The sequence below is a fragment of the Molothrus ater genome, chromosome 3, assembly GCF_012460135.2.
Source record: "Molothrus ater isolate BHLD 08-10-18 breed brown headed cowbird chromosome 3, BPBGC_Mater_1.1, whole genome shotgun sequence".
NCBI lineage: Eukaryota > Metazoa > Chordata > Aves > Passeriformes > Icteridae > Molothrus > Molothrus ater.
The window spans coordinates 20,751,722-20,774,303 of NC_050480.2; the positions used below are offsets into that span (position 1 = coordinate 20,751,722).

Consider the following 22,582-nt stretch of genomic DNA (forward strand, 5'->3'; position numbering starts at 1 on the left):
AATATGCTTGGTAATTATGGTTTGCCTGAAGCTGGTAAAACAAAATGGTGGCTTATGTTCATTCTGATAAAATGGACACATAAGCTTTCATCCAGTCACAATTTAATTAAGTGCTTTAGAAAACATCAGAAACTGCAAGGTTTTGTGTTGCAATTAGTAATAATATATTGATAGATCAGGAAAAACATCTTCCCTTTTCTAAAAGGTTTTTTTTTTGTTTTGCCAAAATCATTCTGAGATACTTGGTGACTGATTTATGCTTAGTTTCAGGTAATGCTAGACTCAGGTAAATGAAGATATGAGACTTCTTGCACAGATGGACTAAACCCAAACTTGCTGCTTCTGCTTGAATCTCTAGGTATCCATTTATAAGGACACACCTCACTTAGCCATAACTTAATAGGCTTGGATCGAGTGGGCCAGCCTCTTTGGTATTTCCAGCTGCATAATGAAACTTGTATCTGAACTTTTCCTTATGCCCTGGAAAAGATACTCATAGTTCTCCTTATTAATTTGGGAATATTTGGTCTCCTAAACTGTTAAACAATTGATGAATATTTAATTTGAAATAGATATTTTATTCCATGCTTCTGCATTACAAAGTGTGTTGGTTTATCAGCTGTGATAATTCCACAGAGCAGTACGTGTATTCTTTGGCTAGTGCTAGACACAGACTCTTCTCTCTATACCTGGTATATCCCAATATTCCTTTAACCTTGGAATATTGATAAATTATGACAATGTACAGGCAGGTAACACCACAGCAGCACTTCTAGATGGGTTTCCCCTTTCCTTTGCTTTTACTAAATCCGTGACCATGAGGGCATTGAGTCATTTACCATTACTGAAATATTTTCGGCACAATTTTTATTGAAAAAACCAGAAAGCTGTAAGGAGACAAATTTATGAAAAGTGCAGTCCTGGATTTTTGCATGTGTTTCAGAATTATAATTTCAGTGAGTCTGAGAAACTTCCTTAGAATTTCCATTTATAAAATACTTCACCAATTAATGTAAGTACAGACTTTTCTGAGTGTTTTTCATCTTGCATGAGTCTTGTCTTGTGTGTGAACAGTACAAGACTGTGTGTTATCAGACCATAAAATAGTTGGTTGTAAGTTTGATTTCAAAAATATTTCGTGGTTTGTACGATTAGAGTATTCATGTATTTTCAATATCTCCTCTTAAGTTATGTAGAAACATATGAAAGGAAAGGATCTTGTCCCCAGAACCATGGGAGGCATTCTAGGATACTTCCTTTCTTGTTACCATTGCTGGCAACGTAATTTAGGCTTCTACACTGATTGCTTAAATTGTTTACATAAAGCTTAATAGCCTTTTTTAGCCAGAACTGAACTCCATCATGCTTTTCACTAGTTTTCCATGGAATATGTCTTTTATGAGGATTTATTTCTGATTGAAGCATTTTACATAGATTGTAGTTGTATTCTGAAACCTCCTGGGGATTTTCTTTTTTTTCTTTCTTTCATTTCCATGGGTTTTATTGTATGAATAGAGTGACACATTAAAGGGAGGGGTTACCAGGAAATTACCTATTGGGAAAAAATATTCAAGTGAACGTAAAGCTAAACATGTAAGAAGAACATCAGATTAGTGTGCTTTAAGTAAGGCTGAGACTCGTGGTCCTAACACGGATAGAAAGGTGGGTGATAAACATTGTTATTTCTGTGTTGGCTGCTTTGGACATGCAAGGTTCCATGACTACAGAGATACATTTAAATCATGTCTACATATCTTGATTTCTTTGGTTTTTTTGCATGTCTGGATATGTTTATGGCTACGTAAGGTTGTTCAGAGGTGACCAGAGAATCTGGTTTATTAGGACATTCTGGATCCTTGTGTCTCACCTATCCAGGATCATTGGCTAGACAGGGGGAGTTCACACAAAGGATGTATAAGTGACATTTTCTGTCTATTCTAGGAGAAATGCTGAAAATTAAGGAAATTATCAATAATGAAAAGTTACTCATGATGCTCTATGTCAATAGCTTCCTTTTGAATGCTGAATTTCATATTAACTTCAACGTTGGAGCTATTTATGATCACTTAATTTTAATAATGCTAGTAATTTTTGTTCTGATCAAGGAACAAAAATTGAATCCAATTGACAAGCATTTTTAAATATCATGAGCTGGCATGCTAGCCTTTTCATCAGCTCAAGGATGTTAGATTAAACATTTCAACTAATGTGTTTTGAATGTTTAGAGGTATGACTCTTGGGATTTAATATCATTGTTGCAATGTCACATAACAATTTTTAAGCTGTTAAATTGTGCTGGGAATTAAAATACATGTGCAATTTAAGTCTTTCTCCTATGTTTACAGGCAGAGAAATTGCAGAGAAAGCTGTCAAGTAAACTAAAACCAAAGTGAGATACACTGAATAAATAAAAAATATTAATAAATTAGAAATGTTAGCATAAAAAAGAGGTACGAGTCTTGGCTTAAATATGAAAAGAAGTTGTGTAGCAGAGATCAAGGCAAAATAAACAAATGGTAAATAGAGGTAGAAAATAATTTAAAATATTTGCATGCAGGAAAACGGTAAAATCCAAGTAGATAAATAGTCTATATACAAAACAGCTGAGAGAAATTACAAGGAAACTTCTTCATCAAAGAGCCTGTCCTTAGTGATGCTTCTTTGGAAGTTACATGAATCACAATTGTAGTGCCGCAGCCAGAGAACCAATAAACAGTAAAGCAGCTAGACTGAAATAGATCTTTGTTTCTACACCTTGTCACCAGGTAACAGAGTTTTTGGAGGTAGAACTGCTACAGTTCTACAGAACTGGAGGTAGGAAAGCCACAGTTTTGGCAAAATCTGTGGCCTTCATGCACTATCTTACAAATTGTGGTCACAACGGGTACTTTCAGGCTTCAGCAGAAAAGCTGAGGATGTGAATCGACATAGAGATTAGTCTGTTCCTCTAGGAGGTCCTGCTAGAGCAGCAGTATGTCAGGTTAACTGTGAATCATAGGATGGCCCAAGTGGGAAGGGACTTTTAAGATCATCTTGCTCGAGCCCCCTGCCATGGGCAGGAACACCTTCCACTGGACCAGGTTGCTCAGAGCCCCATCCAGCCTGCCCTTGAACACTCCCAGGGAGGGAGCAGCCACAGCTTCTCTGGTGCCTGTTCTAGTGCCTCAACCACCCTCAGAGTAAAGAACTTCCTTGTAAAAATCTAATCTAAGCTGACTCTCTTCCAGTTTGAATCCATTCCCCCTTGTCACTATATGCTCTTTGTCTTTCTGCAGGCTTCCTTCAGGTACTGGAAGGCTTCAATTAGATCACTCCAAATCCTTCTCTTTTCAGGCTGAACAATCTCAATTCTCTTAGCCCTTGCTCATTAATGAGGTGCTCCATCCCACTAATCATCGTGGTGGCCCTGCTTTGGACCTACTCCAACTGACAGTGCTAGGGAAGCGCAGGAAGTTTCAGTTACAAGTCATGTGTTATCTTAGTTGTGTCCCTGAGTTTCACAAGAAAACTCATAAAGATAATACCAATAATGTAGCATAATGTGGGTATATACCCAGCACTGACTATTAACATAGTGTCAGTTGTTCTCCTGTGAGAAAGAAGTAGTAATTATAAAAGCTAAACAAACCTAAACAACCTATCCTGAAAAAGAAAAATTAAAATTGTGAAACAGCAGAACTAAACAATGTAGTGGGTTCTACACAGACAAGACTGGAGCAGGGAGAGGGGTGGAGTGAAATACGAAAGCCTCTTAAGGGTTTGCCACTAGTGAATTATGCATCTCACTCTCACTAGTAGGCGTAAATGCATAATTCTTATCTGTTCTTATTACTTATTTATAGCACACAGTAGAATGTAAATTCTATGCCTCCTTTGTAGGGGCTTAACATGCTGGTTAAGGTATGCAGATATTTCAATGAGCCTACATAGACAACTTTCTGGGCATAACACCCTGTTGCCAATTAAAAGGCATAAACTTCAAGCAATAAATTTAGCTAGCTCTCCCCTCCCATTAACAGGAGGAGCACAGACATAATGTAAGAAATAACGTATAGGATCAACAGATAATAAGAAGAGCATTCATCTTGAAATAAACTACTCTGCATTATTATTATTTATGATAGTTACTGTTAATAAAGTACGTGTGGGACAGAGGAAAAGCCTGTAACAACCATTGAATTTATGAGACTGGGGACAGATGCAGGCTCTTCCTTTTATATTGCTGGCAGTGATCGATTTGTATTTTTCCCTGATGATGGTTTATGCCATTATAACTGTTTTGTGGCTCCTTACTATTGACTTATGGTTGCAAAGCACTTCACAAATGAGAGCAAGCTTCTGGACATTATATCCTAATCTGCACATCCTATAGATATGCCATAATACAGAGCAGCTGACTGCACCACCTGTGATCTGTGCACCCACAAACATGATTTGTTCTGGTAATCCCAGTTTAATGCATCACATCAGATTGTGGCAGTTATGTTATCTGATGGCATTACTGACACTACATGCCATAACTGGGTAGTGCAACATGTCAAGTTGAAAAAAACTTTAGGCTTTTTTTTCCTTTCCCTTTGTTTTCATGTGTGTTTTGAAAGTAAATATGAAATTAAATGAAACAAAATAAAAACCCAAAAACAACAACAACAAAAAACCCCAAACAACCCAAAACAAAAAAAAATAAGGGATCTAATAATTTTGCCCAACCACATGTTGACCATATTAATGACTCTGCAGCTTGGGCTGCTTGTTCTAGTAAGGAGAGAGAAGAGCAGATAGAAATACAGTGTATTTTACTGTGCTGCTTATTTTGTGGTCAGCAGAAAACTAGCTCAGCTTTTGTAGTCTTGCAACAGATTTAACTTGCTATAAATTGTCTTGTTTAGGAGCAGTGCTCAGAAGCTGAGTCCTCCCACTATCCTTGTTCCAGCACTCCAGTAATGTTTTGGCAAACTCCTTTCTCCTCTGACTATAATTCAGGAGTACAGAGCTGTTCTGGTCCTAGGAAGGTGATACTATCTCTTCTACAGAAACTCTTAAATCACATGATAGCTTGCCTGGATGGTGAGAATTGTTCCCTAATCATCTCACATGCCTGGGTCTGTACAAAATGGTGAAAAAAGTTACTCATCATGTGTGTAAAATGCAGATGTTGCTAAATAGAAAACTCACAACCTATAAATCCTTAATTTAATCAACCTGTAGTTAGTTGATGGCACTACAAAGAGCCCTTGTTGTAGGTTTATTGTTTAGGTTCCAATTTCTAGTGTTGAGTGTGCTTTCTCAAGCTTCTGCTTGTTTAGTGAATTGGTTTTTGTTGATTAAGACAATTTTTTGGCATTAAAATGGTATTTTGTAATTTAGTATGCATATTAAATTATAGTGAGAAAAATATAGAAATAAAATTGTCTACGTTTTGTCAAAATACTTATTTTGGAAATTAATTTCTTTGATCCCATCCCTCTTTTTCTTTGCTTGGCAGAAAAAAACTTAAATAAATACAGTGTTAAAGAGTTCAGAATTGTTTCAGATACAGAAAGAAAAGTATAGAAATCTTGCAGGAATGTTGGACAAATTTGCAAATTATAGTGATGCTTATGTAAGTAATTTAAAAAATATTATATTGATACTTAATGTTTCTCCCCTCAAGTTTGATTTATAAAGATTACTTTGAATCATCTTGTCAGCAGTACTAGATGTGCCACAATTTTAGGTGGGGCGAGTGTCTCTGAAAATTCCACTTTCTGAATTTATTGCAAGAGCTTTTTTCTTCCCTTCCTCCACGCACCCCCCTTCTATTATTGAAAGGGAATTCAAGGGAACAGAGCATCCTAATTGCTTTTCTATGTAGCACTTACTATCCTATACCCCTCTTTGGTGTGTCTTCTTTGTTTCCTTCTATGAGGTTGTTTCTTTGTAGCCTCTCTTCCTAAGAAAGTGTTTGTAAGTCTCCGCTCTCTCACTGCTGTTTTCCAGACAGACTTTATTTCTGCACTCTGTAATATATGCTGCTCCAGATGAGACTGCACTATTGATTTATACAAAACAGATAGTAATAGTTGCTGTTGCTCACCATATATTCATATATAACCACATTTTACTCGCTGCAGCAGCACGTTTGCATGTGCTCTTCCGTGGGTTGGAAATGTGGCAGCCTGGCACTTCATACAATTATCTCAGCACCAAATGTTAGGTAGGTCTGAATTTTGTTTCTCCCACTGCAGCAAGATTGGAATTACTTGGGAATACAGGATGTACTTCTGCTGGTGAGCCAAAGGGTTCTTGGTCATACTAATGTGAATCCAGAGTAGTTCCATTTTTATTGACGCAGGTATCTGAGTTTCAAATTTGCAATGTATTTGCCTACTGCAAATATATTTTCCAGTGGTGAATATAAAGCTGAAGTATTACAGAGGTAAAATGGTCAAATCACACTTTTTTCCTTTTTCACTTTTTGGGCTAAACATTGACTGAGACATTATGGTTCATATGATTTATACTAGCAACTCATCTCTATTTAAGCTGGAATAAGAAATACAGTGAATGGATTGGAAGCATTCATGAATGGAAATTTTCATTTAAATCTTAAAATCTTCATTCCTTATGATGTGTAAAGAAATGAAAAAGAGGGATATCAAACTAAGATTTTGACAAATTGACAACAATTACTTCTCTCCATGTGCCTGGTAAATATTAATATGCTTTGTCTTCTTTCTGATTTTTCTCCCTCTAACCTTCAAACTCATTTTATTTTTCCAGCTTTTATAATTGAAGTAAACTAGGGAGACAGTGAATGGTTTTAATTCTAGTCAGCAAAGCAACTTGGAAGTTCAGTAGATTCATTTGATGCTGAATGTTTGCACTGACTGACTGGCTCTGTGTCATTTTGGCAGCAAGAGAAACTTTCGAAAAACCTTCCAAATTGCCTCCGTATTTTTCTGATGGTGATTAATGCTGATGAGTCAGAGGAAAACATATCAGGGATGTTATGGGAAGGAGGATTCCAAGGAGCATGCTGATTCTTCTGTCGTCAGTGACATGACATGTCCTTAGAATCACAAAGCAATTTAGGTGGAAGTGCTAAAGTCTGGAGAGAAGTTTAAATGTTCTTCTCAAATGTGTCCCTTCTGCTTTTTCTAAACCATGTGGTGTGGGGCACTCCACAGGATTTGAATTTTCTTCAGCTAAGCACCGTTGGGATTTCAAGCTAGTGTGTCCCAACTGGGGAGTAAGAAGAGCCTGGAAAATGTTTCCACAGTAGCTATCTCAGGGATGTGGCTTTACAATAAAAGATTGGAATCCTTGCTCCCCAGCTTTTACAATGAGATATGAATAATAGGCATAGGAATAATGTGTAAATAAAAAATGCATACCTAGCGAAGGAAGGTTAAAATTAAGATACTTTTACTAAAATAAAAAGGAACACTGAAATCCATTAATCAGGAATGGATATTTATGTGGCCTTGTGAATTGGTCAAGATGAAACCTAACTCTTGAGAAATGAGTTTTGACTCAAAGAAGTATGAACAAGAAGTTTGGGACAATAAATGGCAAAAAGTTTTACTGTGCAACAGTTAAGGGTGTTAGAGACACTGTTACTGAATGTGAAGGCAAATAAACTTGATAATCTTTGCTGTTAAAACATAATTATCTTTAAAAGCCTTAATGTGCTTCAGAGCTGTCCCTTTTCCAAAAGTGGAACCATTTTCAGCCATGTGAAATCTTTAGCAATTTCTTGAAATCATTTCAAACTGAAATGATGAAAGATCCTTTTGTTTCACATTAGTGCCAAACGGTTTTTCTTCTTGAATATAACTCTTCTACACAGTCTGGTACATAACTGCTGTGTTTTCATGCTCCCGTATGTTAAATTGTTTTGTTCTATGCTCTTTATTTCATAGCCTGGAAGTTCCCTGAATTCTTCTGAAGTGCTTAAGTCTCAAAAGGAATGAGAATTTCGTAGAACAGCCTGGGTTGGAAGGGACCTGCTGTGGACCGGGTTGCCTTTCACTAAACCAAGTTGCTCAAAGCTCTGTCCAGCCTGGCCTTTGAGCACTTCAGGATTGGGGTATCCACACCTTCTCTGGGCAACCAGTTCCAGTGTCTCACTACCCTCCCAGTACAGAATTTTTTCCTTTATAAGTAATTTGGAAAACCAGAGGTGTTTACTGCTGAACAAATAGTTTCTGAAACACATCAGCATTTGTTGGCCAGCTGGAAGCCAAATATTTTGTCTGTGTGCCATTATGTCAAAGTCTTTGCTGTTGTTCTTAGAGCAGAACAACAGCTTATGGTGCTTCCTGGAAAGAGTTATTTGTGATGCTGGGTTTATTTGTTGCTTTTTATTACTTGCACAATGGCTTCACAAAATTATTTAAATTTTGTCACTCTCAACATTACCAAATCACATAAGCATTCTTAGTTATTAATTAATATGTTAGAATTTGCTGCTGTCTTGAAGATAGATGTTTTCTTCAGTTAAAGGGTCAGTTGCATGTGTGGAAGGCCAACCATTGCTGATTTACACAATTTGGTACATGAGCACTTTTTGTGTTGATTGAGTTGCCTGAAGTATCTAAGGGTACTTCATTTGTGACATTTTTTTTTTCCTGAAATATTTTCAAGTAAGTGCGGTGTGGGGTGGGGTTTGCAAATCTATGAAAAGATGCAGCACTAGTATAATACCCTTCCAGAGAAAGTTGTACATTAGTGATGGCTCTTTGAGAGTCAATATAATTAAGTGATTGGTGCTTTATAAATAAAGAGAGCAGAATATACTGTACTAAATTTGAATATGGGTTGTTGCTTGCTTTCAGGAAATGGTGGGAGGCAGAGAAGTGCTAGTGATGTCTGTTGGAGCAGGCCTGATAGTGCAGTCTTGACACTTAGCATATGAATTAGATGTTTGGGATTTTTTGGTGGTGTACAGAAATCAGAAGGGGACATGGTTTTATTTGGTGGTGAAGATTTACGGTCCCAAGGAGTTTATCTTCTAATTAGATATTAAGTTACTATGAGTTAATATAATAGATTGTGAGAAAGAAGATGAAAAAACAGAGTAAGGGGGTGAGTAATGAGCTGAAGTGTTTGTATAGTGTACCTACATAAACTACGTGGTGATTGGAATTCTTTGGAAGTTTTTCATTTTCAAACTCTCTCAGCAGGTTTTTGTTGTTGTGCTGCTAACAATCCCTTGCTACAATTTTGTTGGATCATTTTCCTTTGAATATAGCAATGAGATAACTATTGTGTCAATTATTTTCCTGAGAAAGCATATGAGACTCCTTGCCCAAGTCATATGAGTGCTTACCAAGACAGGACGTTGTCATTCCTGGTCCTTACAGGAGCTGCCTGAAACCAGGGAGAATGGAAATAGGGAGGAAGAGGGGAACAAGAAGGGTGTGTGGCTCTCTTGCAGTAAATCTGAATATAATAAGAGTGTTAAGATAGTTACAGATAAAATAAACTATTGCAGCTATTACTACTGTGTTATTTTTGAACTGGGATGTATTCTGACAATGAAATGGGAAAACTTGTTTTGTTATATCTTCAGTTTTGGTTGGGTTTTTGTTTTTGGTTTTTTTGACTGAACTAATTATGTTTTTGTACTTTTTTTAGTAACTTCTCTCAAGTTCCATGCTGAAAGTGGCACTGTAGTGTTGTATATTATCTTTCAATGACTCTTCATTAAATTTGATCAAAGCAAGTGAGTGATCTTATTGACAATGCAAACGGGGTCATTCTTTATTCTTTCTCATGCATTAATTGTGCTCTCAGGACTTATGCAGGTAGTTATTAGAAACTGGAGGGATACCAACCACTATAGGTGGTTTCTGTGGGAAGTTCCAACCACCCCACATATCTAATAATTGTAGTGATATGCAAATAATGATTTTAATGATAGTCACTACAGTTCACAATTCTCTTGCTGATGTGTGAGTTAGAAAATGATTTAGTTCGTTTGTGTTGTCTCTGAGGTCAGAGAGATAAAAAGGGAGGTTGATCCTTCCTCTCCCTCTGCTCCAGCTTTTTCTGGGGAAAGTGAGTAATGGATTTAAAACAGGTATGTGGGATTTTATTTTCGTTTTTTTCCTTTGTTCTGTTTTAGCACGAAAAATGCAGAATTATTTTTCTGTCTACCTTCTACTTTAATGTGATGACTTGGGGGAATCCTGTACCCTCAAAAGACGATCTTTTTATTTGTCTTCTTGTGCTTTTCACTCTTCTGGGTCTAGAGATGAGAACAGGACCAAATCCTGAATTTAGGGTTTTTTCCATCAGTCAAGTTCTGTAATTTTAGGCTTAGCTTTATATTGGTAAGAAATAAGTGTTTCCAGTGAGTAGTTATTGGAATATTGAAATAAGAAACATTTAATCTTTAAATTAAAATCAGGGAACTGGAATTACAGAAGAGATTGGAATATAACCTGATCAAGCAAATTTGTAAGAAAAAAATTTTAGGTTTTGCCGTAGGTTTAAATGGAGTAATTGTGTCCTTACTGGGTTTGTCTTGTAAATTGAGATCAATGAAATTAATCCAGCAACAGCATGAAATCAATTGTAAAATAACATATAATTCCCACCCTATATTGTAAATTATACTTTGTTTGATATTAGTCACTGAGTTTTCCATGCACTGGGGTGCATTTTCTTGTAACACAATTCCACATAATGCTTGTGGATCTGTTTCTAATGTGTTTGAGAGTGATCTGTTTTTCATGTCCACAATTGCCTACATTTGATCTTATGCAAATCATGCAATCAAGCAAATGGAAAGCAAGGCATTGTTGCTAGAGGACCTTGACAAACAGTGGCTTTGTAGTTTTAAGAACCTCCTCCCTCTTTCAAATTCACGTTTGTATCCATAGCTGTTTGAATCTAGTGATCTGTTATGTAATATAATACTTTTAACTTGAAATAGGAAAATATCTCCCAAATTAGGTTGTGATAAATAATTGCAGTGATTATGATGTAATATGATTTTTATTGTTCAGTTTGTCAGTTTCTGCTTCTAACCTATTAGAAATACTGCCTTCCCTATATTTGCTGGCTCATCCAAACTTTGAAGTCTATGGAGAGATTTTAATGATGGCAAAGCTCCTACATTGAATGACATTGCTAAGCCTTGAATTTCTTTGTTTTCTTCTCCTGCTTACACAAACGAAATTTTTCTTTTTAGCCTTTATCCTACCTAAATCTTTGAGATTCCATTGAAACTTTCTATTTAGTAGTCAAAATACTTCGGTGTTAGTAAATCAAGATGAGGAATAAAGATTTTATTTGAATCTGGTGACATACTGCTTTTTAAGCATATTTTATTTTTCAGCTATTTTTAAACTGTCCTATCCTTTCCTCCCCTTTCAGTATGTTTATCATCTGATCTCTGTGCTCATATGTGCTGTGTTTCCATTCCTTGCTGTTGTTTTTTTTTTTTTTTCAACTTGACATGTTTCCCTGTCTTTTCTTCTTGCTTTCTATTCTTAGCTTATAGTAATTTGTTTTTTTCAGGGAGGGAAATAGAGCATTTTCCCATCTTCCATCCTCTTAATCCTTGAAAAATTTCTTCCCTCTTCAAAATGCACAAGGCATTTCTACAAGCATATGTCTGCCAGTAGTCTCATCAGCTACAGTCTACATCAAACCCCTCACTGACAAGGAAAAGAGTGATCCACCATAAACACATGGAAAAGGAGAAATCAGCTTTTTCTTTTCCCTTTCCTTGGGTTATATTCACTCTTCTTGGTGAAACCCTACCATATACTTTCAACTTTGAGAGAAGAAAGCATAATCAGTATCTAGGAGGTTATGAATTACAAGGGTTCCATGATTTGCTTTCATCTATTCATTTTAGGATTGCTGAAAGTAAAATCCTTCTGGTCACTTGTTTGCCCACCCACAACATGAAATACGTAATACTTGTGTCACAGACTTTGAGCTCCATCTGCACTTTTGTGGCTTCTCTTAGGGCAGCTGCAGGGAATAAGGGACGCAGGACGGTGTACAGTAACAAAGGCAATGCAGCCAGTGCAGTACATGGAGTTTCCCTGCATGCTGAGCCAGCTTGAGCACCTGCTCTGGAGTGTGCTTTCCCCCTCTCACTGACTTAAGCACTGCTTAACCCTGGTAGAATCAGTCCCATTATGTTGATTAAACATGTCACTGTTACAGGCATTCACTTGATGATTTTTTTTAGCGGCTGCATTTTTTTTTTAACTCACACTTTGCCATGTGCTCCATAGAACAATACTAATGAGTGATACATAGTGGAGCGATAAATAATACAGAGTGGAGCAAATCAGAAGAAATTTCATTCCTGCAGGGACTGAAGGGGAAAACTAAGGAGAGAGAAGTTGGGTCTATAACATTCTGCTTTGGTGGCATCTTTGTCATCCAACCAGAATTTTTAAATTTGTGCTCAGAAATATATTTAAAAAAATATAGTTCAATACTATTGGGTTCTGAAAACGCTACTTTTTATTATGTCTTATAAAAACACAGAACTTTTCTGACATACTGAAAATTTGTGTCTATTGAACAAACACTTTACCTGTATATCTTATGCTGTTGCCAAAACCTCAACTGTAAATTCCTTCTTAAAAGGAAAATTTGCTTGTTTAAGTCTAAGATTTGTATTTTAATGAAAAAAGAGATCAGAACATGCTAGAAAATTATGTCTGCATTACTTTCATGCTATAATTTTTCTATCAAACATTTCTTTATTAATATAGGGAGTAATATATAAACTTTTAGAATATTTATTCAGCAAAAATGATACATTTTATTCACCATTTTCTGCAGTAATTGAAACTCAATATAGCTTCAAAATGAATAACGATTGAGCAGTTGTTTTGCTATAGCATTAGATGGGTTGTCTTTACTGAAATATATTTTATGAGTGTTTGATGTTCATGGAGCTGAAGACAAACAGGCAAAGAGAGTGGATCAGTATGAGTAGTGGCAACTCTGAGCTTCCTTTGTGTTCATGCTTGTAGGGAAATCTGCATGGAGTGAATTGTTGTATGTATCGATGCTTGTCATTCTTGTTTCATACAGCACATTTAAAAAATATATATAATGCAGCTGTGTTAATGAACCTGTACTTGTTTTTCCATTAATTTAATTTGATTTGATATAATAATCTCAAATGTGTTCATTTGCTGCTGTAGCAAATTGATGTAGTATGTAGCACCTGAAAATCTCATTTCTTTTTTTTTTTTTTTTGCTTGGTTGGTGTACATTCTCGTGTAAATGGAGTACAGTGGGGTTATCTCAGCCAAAGCACACCCCATAGATCTATGGGCAGTCAAAATTCACAGCTGAATTTTGACTGAATACTACTAAAGAACCAGTACCTATTCATTCCTCTGGGGCAAACCCAAAACTTTTTAAGAGACACAGGTCCTCTTCTTCTTGATTTTCTAAACTCACTCGTGTCTGAAAACTATAGGAAAACAAATTAAAATGAATACACCTTGTAAATTCCTATTCTTTTTTTGCCCTAGATTTGTCAGTTTTCACACCGCACCAGTTCCTGCTCACTGCCTGCACGCTCGCTGGCTGTACAAACAGTTCCCAGGTCACCTTGTTTACAGCACAGCTGCCACCATCTCACATAGATGCCCCGGTCCTGACAGTTTTGGATTCTAGAACAATACATGTACAGTAAGTAAGGATTTCTTCTTTCCTGACAACACAATAGTGCATCAGTTTATTCAAGAATTCCAGTGAGTTCAATCAGGGGAAGGGTTTGTGACATAAAATTAAATTTATTATGATTAAATGCATAGAAGTGATTAGTTTAGTGGTTCTGTGAACCTTCTGATTATCACTTGCCAACTTAATTTCCATTTTGTCTTTACGCAATCAGTATAACCTACATATGGGCATAGCCTCTGCAAACTTCAGTGCAGGAAATGTTCTGGTGATATGCCCCTTTTGTAGCCCCTGCTTTGTGTGTAATCATTTATCTACTGAGTACAAATACTGCATTAGAGGTATGGTTTAGATTTATTTTTATGATTGCACAACTGGGTTTTCGAATTCTCAAAATAGACCCCATGAAGTCCTCTAAACAAAGCCTTACATTTTTCAGCATGGTCTGAATCTTTATTTGGTCTGGTCTTAATCATATTTTGCTTTTATTTGCAGATGGAAAGAACCAGTAGAAGTAAATGGAATCCTAGATCGCTATGTAATTTATTTGGCCACCAATGAGCAAAACTTTACAAAGTGGAATGTAATCTATAACAGCACAGAACTTTTTCTGGATTTTACTATTCCGCAGCTTTTCCCGGGTACTGAATACCTCATAAAAATAGCTGTAAGTTTTAAAGATGTGTAGTAGAGGTGTAAAATGGTGAAAATGATTCTGACTTTGTTAGGATCTTAATATTTAATGGTTCATGCGTCCACTTTGTTTAACCTCTTCTTTTTGAAGCTAAGGTCGGTGAGCAAAAGTAGGTTTTTTTTTGTTTCAAAAGAGATTCACTAAACTGTGTATGTAATTTAAATACAGGTTTTATTCAAGGATAAGTTGGATAACTAATAAAGAATTGAGCAGAAATATATGAAATGCTTTTAAAATATTTCCTTGGACCCAACTTACAAGCAAATATTTAAGGTTTTTAAATGTGTCAACCTTTCATATTTTGTACCATGGTAATTTGTTCTTTCATCCTTTCCTTCTGTATGTAGAAGGAAATATCAGAGAAGAAGAGTTCAGTGTAGAGCAGCAGTTTGTGTATTCAAAACATTTTAAAAGACATTAGTGTTTTCATTACATTTCTTTATCATTGGTTTTATTTTGTGATGAAATACAACAGCTTCTTCACTAACAAACCTGAAAATATGTGGATAAAAGGAGAGTATTGTCCCTTGTTTTAAGCACATTGTTCATTTTATAACAATACCTATATAAGGATATTTGCTTTGATAAATGCCATAGAAAAATATTCTGCTCTTGATTATGAATAAATTTACATTTATGTAGACTGGATATGCATTCATTTTTTCTTAACATGCTCTTGAATGTTCTAAATATTATACCACAAAAAATAATCTACCTTCAGGTAATGATAAGGATCTGACTTGAACCTGAAAAAAACAAGGATATTCAGTCTAATTAAAGCTTAGATTCATGTTGAAATTAATTCATTTGTGCCTAGATATTTCAGCATAGTAAATTGCTTAGCATATATAATAGCACCATGTCCAAAACTAAGGCACTACTTCAACAAGCACTTTATGCCTTGATTTTTTATTTATTCTTTACAAAAGAATTTGTGCTGTCCTTCATTGTGCCACAGCTTTTCTCTGCTCCTGCCCAGCATGGGGGCACAAGGAGAGAGCATCAGGGAAGAATTAACAGCTACAATCTGGAGAGCACTTGTGACTGCTTCTTTTGGTGCCTCTGCCTTGTGATACGGGAGGAGGTGTTGTCCGCATCTTGGTTTTGCTTCATCAGCGTGCACAGATTTCCTAGAAGTTACCAAATAAATTTTTAGGAACCCTTTGCTCTCTGTATTTTATTTTTCATTCCTTTGTAAATTTTTTATCCCCCCTAATATTTGCATTTAATCAGAAAGTAGCAAAAGATAATTTCTTCTAGTGACAAAGATAACCAGATTTACCTGGATAAAATGCAGTGGTCTGTGATAGGTGAGTTAGAAGATCTAAATGTCCTTGCAGCTTTGAAAATGATAAAAGTGCATGAAAAACTCAATATCTCTGAGGTGTGATAGCTTTCTTAAAACATTTGGGTCCATCATATATAGTGCTAGTTAGACTGGTTTGAGATAGGTTTACAAGTTATGAAGATTAAACATGGCCAAATGTTACTTGTTTATGAAACGAAAAAACTCCAAATATAAAAAAAAACCCAACAAAAACCAAATCCACAAAAAAATCAAATCAAGAATACACACCTAGAAAAAAATTAAATATTTAGTGTTTCATATATTATTTAACTGAATTTCAATAAAAATTAAGAATAAAAATACCCCAAACAATCATCAACATTGGAAGATGTGACTAAATTGTTCCTTTTTTTTTTGTTACAATGAATTATTTCTATCAGTTAGAACCTTTTCCTTGTTTCACAGTTACTATTAACTTTGGTTTGTATCCATTCAAAATTGGTTTTGTTTTCTGTGTTGATTTATCAAAAACTGCATCTTGAACACAGGAAGCAGGAGCTTCACAAGAACTTTCAGCACCTCACAGGCTGTTGCCTTTAACTTTTGTATGAAAGGTTAATGTTACTACATTGAAGAGAGTTAGAAAATGTTTATTTTTGCATGCTGTTACGAATTTTCAGAATTGATTACTGCCATTTAATATGCAGCAGTTTTTTTCATAAATGAGTACAACAGGTTTTGTAAGCAAATCTAATGCTTCTTTCCTAAAGTCAGCCAAGAAGACCTAGAGTCATGTCTCCATGGATTAGTACAAAGGAACTTGCTTTTGTTCTGTTCTAAGCTGGGTGAGTGTGAGCCAGGCCAGTCTGAAAGCAAATGGAAAGTTGAAAGGTTGCCTTTAGTAGCCAGGGTGTCACTCTTCTTTGTATGATTGACATGCTTTTGTGATTGAACTGTTAAGCCAATATCTCCTCAGGATGCTGCAGTGTGGGTAAGCTGGCTCAGGTCCCGGGGGGAGTGTTGCTATGTGGTGTCATTGGATGTGGTTTGCATCTGTCCTTTGGCTGTCCAGTTCCTGCAGTATTTTTGCAAATTTCACCTGAAATCTGTTTCTCAGAGTGACAAAATGGGAACTCAATCTGGGTGGAGGTTGTCATGGCTTTGAGAATCACTGGATGTGATAGCCAGATGTCCAGTCCATTTGGATACACTGATCTAAAATTCCCCTACCTAAAATGCAGATGAGCTCTCTTTTGCTGATTTTCATTAGAAGAACCAGAAACTTCATGTCCCAACAAATTTCAGACATACAAAAATTGAGCTGTGTGAAATTCAAGAAATAAATGAATGAAAAGGCTGCTGTTACCAAGCCCTTAAATGAAACACTCTCCACTGCTGAAATAGGCCTGGTGGAAATTAATTAGCTAGTCAATTAGGAATAAATGAGAAAGAGGCCTTCCAGAACTGCTCTTTTTGGCTTCTTTATGAAGCCAGTGGAAGTGGAATCATTCAAAGATTACTCTGCTTCTCTGGAAGGATAATTTTCTTAAATATTTTACTTATCAAAATACTGTTACGTGAGCATCCATTTGAACTGATGCTGGTTTTTGGGTTTTTTAATAAACATTATCATGTTTAGAGTAAATGCTATTTTTTGGATGTTCCCAAAACTGAGATTGTATTCTTTCATCTTTACTTGGTAGTTCAGACCGAACATGGAGTCATTCCTTAGTTGTATTGGGAATGTAATTTCCAGTGATATCAAAATAATCTTTATGTACAAAAGAGCCTCTTATTTACAAACAATACTTATTTTTACCCTTGGGGTCAGTATACAGTTTTGGAGGGCATAGAGATTATGTTTGACTGTTCTCTGATTTGAAAAACAATGGGAAATGGGAAACTGAAGCTAATCCTTTCAAATAAAATATAACAGATTGAGAGAAACATTTTATTCCTGGAGATCTGGATAGCAAGATTCTTTGTTTGCTGATGATCCACTTGTCCACTTTAGTGCATGGACAACTTAGAAAAACGCAGATAATGCCATAATTTTTGCGTAAGTGTATGTCCAAATGTAAACATTTGTTGAATTTCGTTTTTTTAAAATTTTATTATTAAACAAAACCCTAAAATAAGCAATAACAGAACACAAAAATCTTTCAATCCAGTAACAATATATGCATATTTATTTGTATGGTTTTTAGCATGTGTAGTGTTGTCATCAGTGTTAGTGCAAATAATTGGCAAAGCATCATATGGACCATAGCTGTGTACATGTAAAACTTTAAAAACCTGTTATATGGAGTGATATGCACTTTTGCCCTCACATTGTATTATTTCATATCCCAAACAAAATACAAAAATTGGGTGGTTAACATTTTGTTCTCTGGCAACTGAAATACAAATTATTTTACTTTATTTTCCATAAACATGTAATAATAACAACTAATACACACTGGTTTATAATAGGGTGGTTTTTCACTATTATAATTGTACATGCTCTGGGTGCTGTTGTGAAATACAGAAGAATGTTTTAGCTATAGTATGCCTAAAAACTAAGTATCATAAGTTATTATACATCCTCTTGTTATTTAAGAAAAGAGGTAAACAAATCTATGCTAAGAAAAGGGTCTTACCTGAAAATCACAGGCTTACTAAGTTGAGATGTGGAGGAATAATGAGACTTAGGCAAAAAAAAAATTGCTAAACTTATTGGTACTACCTTGAAAGGTGTTTATTTGTTCTGATTAATATTTTAAGGCTTGCACTGGAGGTGGGTGTTCTGTAAGCGAAGCCAGCACGGCTATAACAGATGAGAGTACACCAGAAGGGGTTCCTGCTCCAAAAGCCCAGTCATATGCATCTGACTCCTTTAACATCTCCTGGACTAAGCCTGAGTATCCGAATGGTAAGTGAACTCTTTTAGCCTCAAGTTAAAAAGATGATTAGTAAAGGTAAATTAATATTCTAAATGGCAGCTTATATGTGGTGCTTAATTTTTAATGATCATTTTAGCACATAAAATACCTGAGATAGTATCATTGTCTGCAGCTGGGAGATTGTGGTTTTCAGCCCAACGTGGTGTTTCAGTGGCTCAAAAGTGCTCCCTTTTGATAGTTCTTGTGTACTGCATCTCATTGTTCAATGTTTTCCAGGGCAGCTGAGCTGAGGAACAGGCATTCTTGGAGAATATCGGTCTAGGATATTAATTTCACCCTCCAATAAAACATTAATTGATATGTAATAATAATTAGATTTGTGTTCTGCATACTCATTATATAGTTGTACTTCTCTATGGCTGTGGAAGTTAAACAATATACTTTCTTTTGTTTAGAAATGTTTTCCATTTCAAAATGTCCGTGTGTAAAACTTCTAGACAAATGTTACTTTTCTAGTGGGGTTGCACAGTATCATTTACCTTGGAATTTGCTTTGATTTTAGCAGTTTAAATCACTGCTACATGCATGATAATAAAATCAGAGTGATGCTATGTAGGAGTCACTAAATTTGAAGTATCAGAAATGTTTTTCTTTATTGGCTCATGATATTATTTCAACATATGGAATTATTTCTCCCAGTGGTTTCACATAAATTTCATTTTTTCCTGCAAGTTTTTTTCCCACATTCAGTTGTGATAAAGCACATCCTACTTGTTCAACTTCACTAAAGACATTTTAAATTATTCCCCCAGAAGTGGTGATTGTATTCTGTAAGGTCTTACATTAAATTTAGAAAGAAATAAGAATATGTCACCTGTTAAATAATGTATTTGACAATTTATGGTTCTTTGGAAGTCATTGTGGAAGATTTTGCTTCCTAGCCCCTTAGAAACTTTCTAACTCTGTTTCTAAGATCTCATCAGCATGTGTGGCAAAGGTAAGGAGGCAGGAGAAAGGGGAAGGGTAAGGGATGGGAGGAAATGGTGAGGATGGTCATGTATGTAGCTTAGTGCTAAAGTCTGAATAATTTTCCCTGAAATAGGCATTTTTATAGTTAGTTTCAGGGCCTGATCGTGTTATCCTTGCATTGTGGAAAAAAATCCAAACCATTTAGAGAGTGGTTTAACTAATCAAGGAAATATAAATATATATGTCCATATACATATTTGTACATGCATATCAACAGCACACAATAAAGGTCTAGAGTTTAAGAAATAAATTTTCACAAGCTTCCTTTAAAACAACTAAAAGCCAGGATGCATGACTGAATTTGGGTGTTGTAGCTTGTTAATACAGCATTTACTTTGTCCAGCTTGTCTCTCCTTTTAACTACAATAAACAACTTGCTAGGGAACTGCTGAGGATGTTGGTGCACTTTCAGCAAGTTTGCAGCTGTTTCCAGATTGGGTGGGAGTGCAGGGCAGGAAAGCTCTGCAGAGGGACTTGGACAGGCTGGATCAGTGGGCTGAGGCCAATGGTGTGAGGTTCTACAAGGCCCAGTCTGGGTGCTGCCCTTGGTCACAACAATACCAGGCAGTGCCACAAGCTGGGAAGCTGCTGAGGAAAAAAGCACCTGGGGGTGCTGGTCAGCAGTGGCTGAGCTGCAAGAGCCAGTGTGTGCCCAGGTGGCCAAGAAAGCCAATGGCATCCTGGCCTGGATCATCACTGATGTGGCCAGCAGGACCAGGGTGGTGATTGTTCTCCTGTACTCAGCACTGGTGAGGCCACACCTCCAATCGTGTCTTTAGTTCCAGACCTCTCACTATGAAAAAAGACATTGAGGTGCTAGACTGAGTCCAGAGAAGGGTAACGGGGCTGGGAAAGATAATGGAGTGCAAGTCAGATGAGGAGCAGCTGAGGGAGTTGGGGGTGTTTAGCCTGGAGAAAAGGAGGCTGGGCGTAGACCTTATCCCTCTCTACAACTGCCTGAAATGAGGGTGTAGCCAGGTGGGGGTCAGTCTCTTCTCCCAAGGAACAATCAATAGCACAAGAGGAAATTGCTTCAAGTTGTACCACAGAGGTTCAGATTGTGTATAAGGAAAAATTCCTTCATGAAAAGGGTTCCCAAGCATTGGAACAGGCTGCCCAGGGAAGCAGTTGAGTCATCATCCCTGAAGGTATTTATAAGATGAAAAGTTGTGGCACTTTGGGACATGGTTTAGTGGTGGATTTAGCAGTGCTGGGTTAGCAGTTGGACTCAATGATCTTCAAGGTTTTTTCCAACCTAAATGATTCTGTGATTTATCTAATAACATATTTCCTCATTCTCCAATTTTCTGTTTCCATCCTTTCTCCATTTTCTTGAAAAGACTTTTTAAAAAACTCAACAGCAAATAAGCTCTAAAAGTTTTGACTGAGCAAATGCTTAATCAGGAAGGTTCACATTGTTCAGTGACTTTGTTTTGCTCGTTCTCAGCACATCTTTTGGGCTGCCTTTTGGCCATATCATTTATAATGGCTGTGTCAGTGTTTTAAAACTGTGTAAGAGACTGAAAAATATCATAGTTGAGGAGAATAAAATTTGAGAAAAACCAGCAGAAGGTACTTAGGTACTTTCCCTAAAACTTTCTTTCTTCAGCATTCTACTGGTGCATTCTTTATTTTTCTGTTTGTTTATTTTTTTTTCCCCAAAAGCGTAAAAACTGTTTCCTCCTTTGAAATGAGTTTGATCAAACTTGGTGTGTTTCAGGCTGCTAAGCAGTGCTTTTCAAAAATACTGAGCTTGGCTTTGTTTCAGGTGGAAACCTCAGAATTGCAAAGGTTTGCATATCAGAGATTGTCATCTCCTTATTAGTTCTCTGGGGCCATTCCTTTCTCTCCTGCCTCCTTTCGTTTGCTCCTGCTTGACAGATGCTACTGTTTATTTCCATGGGCTGAGGAGGCTTATCAGCTTCCATTGGGCTGGCTGGGGCTTGGACAGCGCAGACTTTGCCATGCCCTCCTGATATATATGGGGTCCAGCTGCTTGCTGTGAATTAGAAAAAAATTAAGGAGAATTAAAATGCTACCCTGGAGGTCAGAGGTGGCAAAAAGGATTAAAGGCTACATGGCTTCTTCACAAAGATGGCACAATGAGGGGAAACAAGCTTTGGGGTATAGGAACACCTAGGCCTGTGTTATCCAGATGTAGATATCGAACTTCGGGGCTACGGTTTGTTATTGAATTTAGGGCTTATTTACATTATATGGAGGGAAAAAATATTTCATAGAAAAATGGGAAATTATACACCTAATTTTTTGTTGAAAGTTGCTTTGGAAATATAGCTTATGTATCAAGTAGAAAAAAGACTTTTGGAAGATGGCATGTTGAATATATTTGAAATATCGACATTTTATTTTGTCTTATTTTCAATCCAGCAATAATATGGTTGATGGGACATGGCCCAGATTCTGCCACTCTACACATACATATCGCATACATATGTAGGTAATAGGTAATATAGGCAATATTGACCATTTAGATGAGGGCAGTGTATGGAGAGGCTTGTGATATCATGTGTCATCAGATACTCTGCTTTGACCTTTCATTATTCTAGTGGCCTTAATAAACAATGATCTCCTCTTCAGAGCACATCCATTATAATCTTGCCATATAGTTTGATAGCTGCTCTTTTAAAATCCTTGAAAATTTTCCAATGAAAATTTTCCTTAGCTGGTCAGTTCTCAAAAACTTCATTTTTTGTTCATGTCATAGATAAAACCAAGTCTAAATCAGACTGTACCTTCCCAGGCCATGTGGAATTTTAATGGAAAATATTAGGTATAGTAAAAACTGATTTATAAAATTATTCAGTGAACTAAGCCAGTACTCGTTCTTGCAAATCCTTGTGCTTATGAGAGACGACTGGTGTTTGTAGTCAGTGAAATTGATGTAGGTGAAAGTATGTTTGCTTAAGATTTGACCTGTAGATTGCACCTTAAGAGTAAAGTGCTTGTAGTACTTTGGATTCAAAATCTCTTTAGTGTCTTGAATATCATTGACACATTATATGGTCTCACCCA

At 36.3% G+C, this 22,582-nt stretch overlaps 1 protein-coding gene across 1 annotated transcript in view; it reads left to right on the forward strand.

Annotated features, from left to right (window-relative positions):
• USH2A (usherin) overlaps nucleotides 1–22,582 on the forward strand; it is a 375,273-nt gene that overhangs the window by 171,213 nt on the left and 181,478 nt on the right. The window contains exons 33-35 of the mRNA XM_036380788.1: nucleotides 13,506–13,665; nucleotides 14,152–14,323; nucleotides 18,402–18,549. Coding sequence (XP_036236681.1) covers nucleotides 13,506–13,665; nucleotides 14,152–14,323; nucleotides 18,402–18,549 — 480 coding nt within the window. The remainder of the gene's footprint in view (nucleotides 1–13,505; nucleotides 13,666–14,151; nucleotides 14,324–18,401; nucleotides 18,550–22,582) is intronic.